Source organism: Salvelinus sp. IW2-2015, unplaced genomic scaffold (assembly GCF_002910315.2).
Source record: "Salvelinus sp. IW2-2015 unplaced genomic scaffold, ASM291031v2 Un_scaffold14695, whole genome shotgun sequence".
Lineage (NCBI taxonomy): Eukaryota > Metazoa > Chordata > Actinopteri > Salmoniformes > Salmonidae > Salvelinus > Salvelinus sp. IW2-2015.
The window spans coordinates 1-1284 of record NW_019955950.1 but is presented as its reverse complement, the minus strand read 5'-3'; the positions used below and the strand labels follow the sequence as shown (position 1 = coordinate 1284).

General features: G+C 52.3%; 1 protein-coding gene across 1 annotated transcript; it reads left to right on the top strand.

The window, feature by feature from the left end:
- Positions 1 to 6: 6 nt before the first annotated feature.
- Positions 7 to 901, top strand: LOC112080285 (E3 ubiquitin-protein ligase CHIP-like; the record flags this gene model as incomplete). Its single annotated transcript, XM_024146019.2, has 2 exons — positions 7 to 436; positions 703 to 901. Coding segments are annotated over exons 1-2 (313 nt in total), but the record flags the coding sequence as incomplete, so codon positions are not given.
- Between the last annotated feature and the right edge of the window lie 383 nt (positions 902 to 1284).

The window sequence follows — 1284 nt, the reverse complement described above, 5'->3', positions numbered from 1 at the left end:
GCAACACCCCTCAATCACTGTTTACAGTAGAGTAGACCAGCAACACCCCTCAATCACTGTTTACAGTAGAGTAGACCAGCAACACCCCTGAATCACTGTTTGTAGTAGTAGACTGGCAATACCCCTGAATCACTGTTTATAGTAGTAGACCGGCAACACCCCTCAAATGAAACTCCTCCATCTGCRTRCCCCACCCAAACTATTGATGTCTTGGAACTTGTGCATTCTCCCCCCAGCCAGCCGCAGCCCGGCCTGAGACACGGGTAGCAGGATAGGGAAGCAGAGCGGAGAGGCCGCCGCCACAGCGGGGCCGGCGGACAAGATGGCGGGCAGCCCCGAGAAGAGTGTCTCGGCGCAGGAGTGGAAGGAGCAGGGCAACCGCCTCTTCCTCAGCCGCAAGTACCAGGAGTCGGCCGCCTGCTACAGCAAAGCCATTGTAAGGACAAGGGGTCGGGAGAAGGGGGGAGAGAGATAAAGAGAGTGTGGAGTGTGTGTGGGTGCAACTGAGGTAGTGTCCCAAATTGTAACTTTGCATGATGAGTAACCTCACTCCGGGACATAGAAAGTCAGCTGTCGCTTGTAGCGAAGAGTGTGTGTGTGTGTGTGTGTGTGTGTGTGCGTGTGCAAGCGTGGCATACTTAGGAATGGGATAAGGGTGTGAGAAAGGGGGATAGAAATAGTGAATAATGTGTTTGTCCCCAGAAGCGGAATCCCTCAGTGTCTGTGTACTACACCAACCGGGCACTGTGCCACGTGAAGCTGCAGCAACATGACAAGGCCCTGGCCGACTGCAAGCAGGCGCTGGAGCTGGACCCCCAGTCAGTCAAGGCCCTCTTCTTCCTGGGTCAGTGTCACCTGGAGATGGAGAACTACGACGAAGCCATCGGCAACCTACAGAGAGGTGGGCTGGTGACCTAGGTGGCAATCAAGGGTCCAGAGACAGAGGGTGCATCTCACTAGTCGAAATAGGCCTCCTATCCCGTAGTCCCCCTGTCCCGTAGTCCCCCTGTCCTATAGGCCTCGTGTCTTCTCTCCTTCATCTGTACTCATTTTAAAGAGCTGGACAAGTGTCAAAAGAAATTCCCAATATACATCTACCAGGTASTGTTAACCAGTCTTTGGATTTCAGATCGGTGTAGATTAAGGAGAGGAAATTAAAAGAGGTAGCTACTAGACTATTGAGATGGAGGAGATGAGATGCGGAAGCTACTAGACTATTGAGATGAGAGGAAGCTACTAGACTATTGAGATGAGGAGAGGAAGCTACTAGACTATTGAGATGAG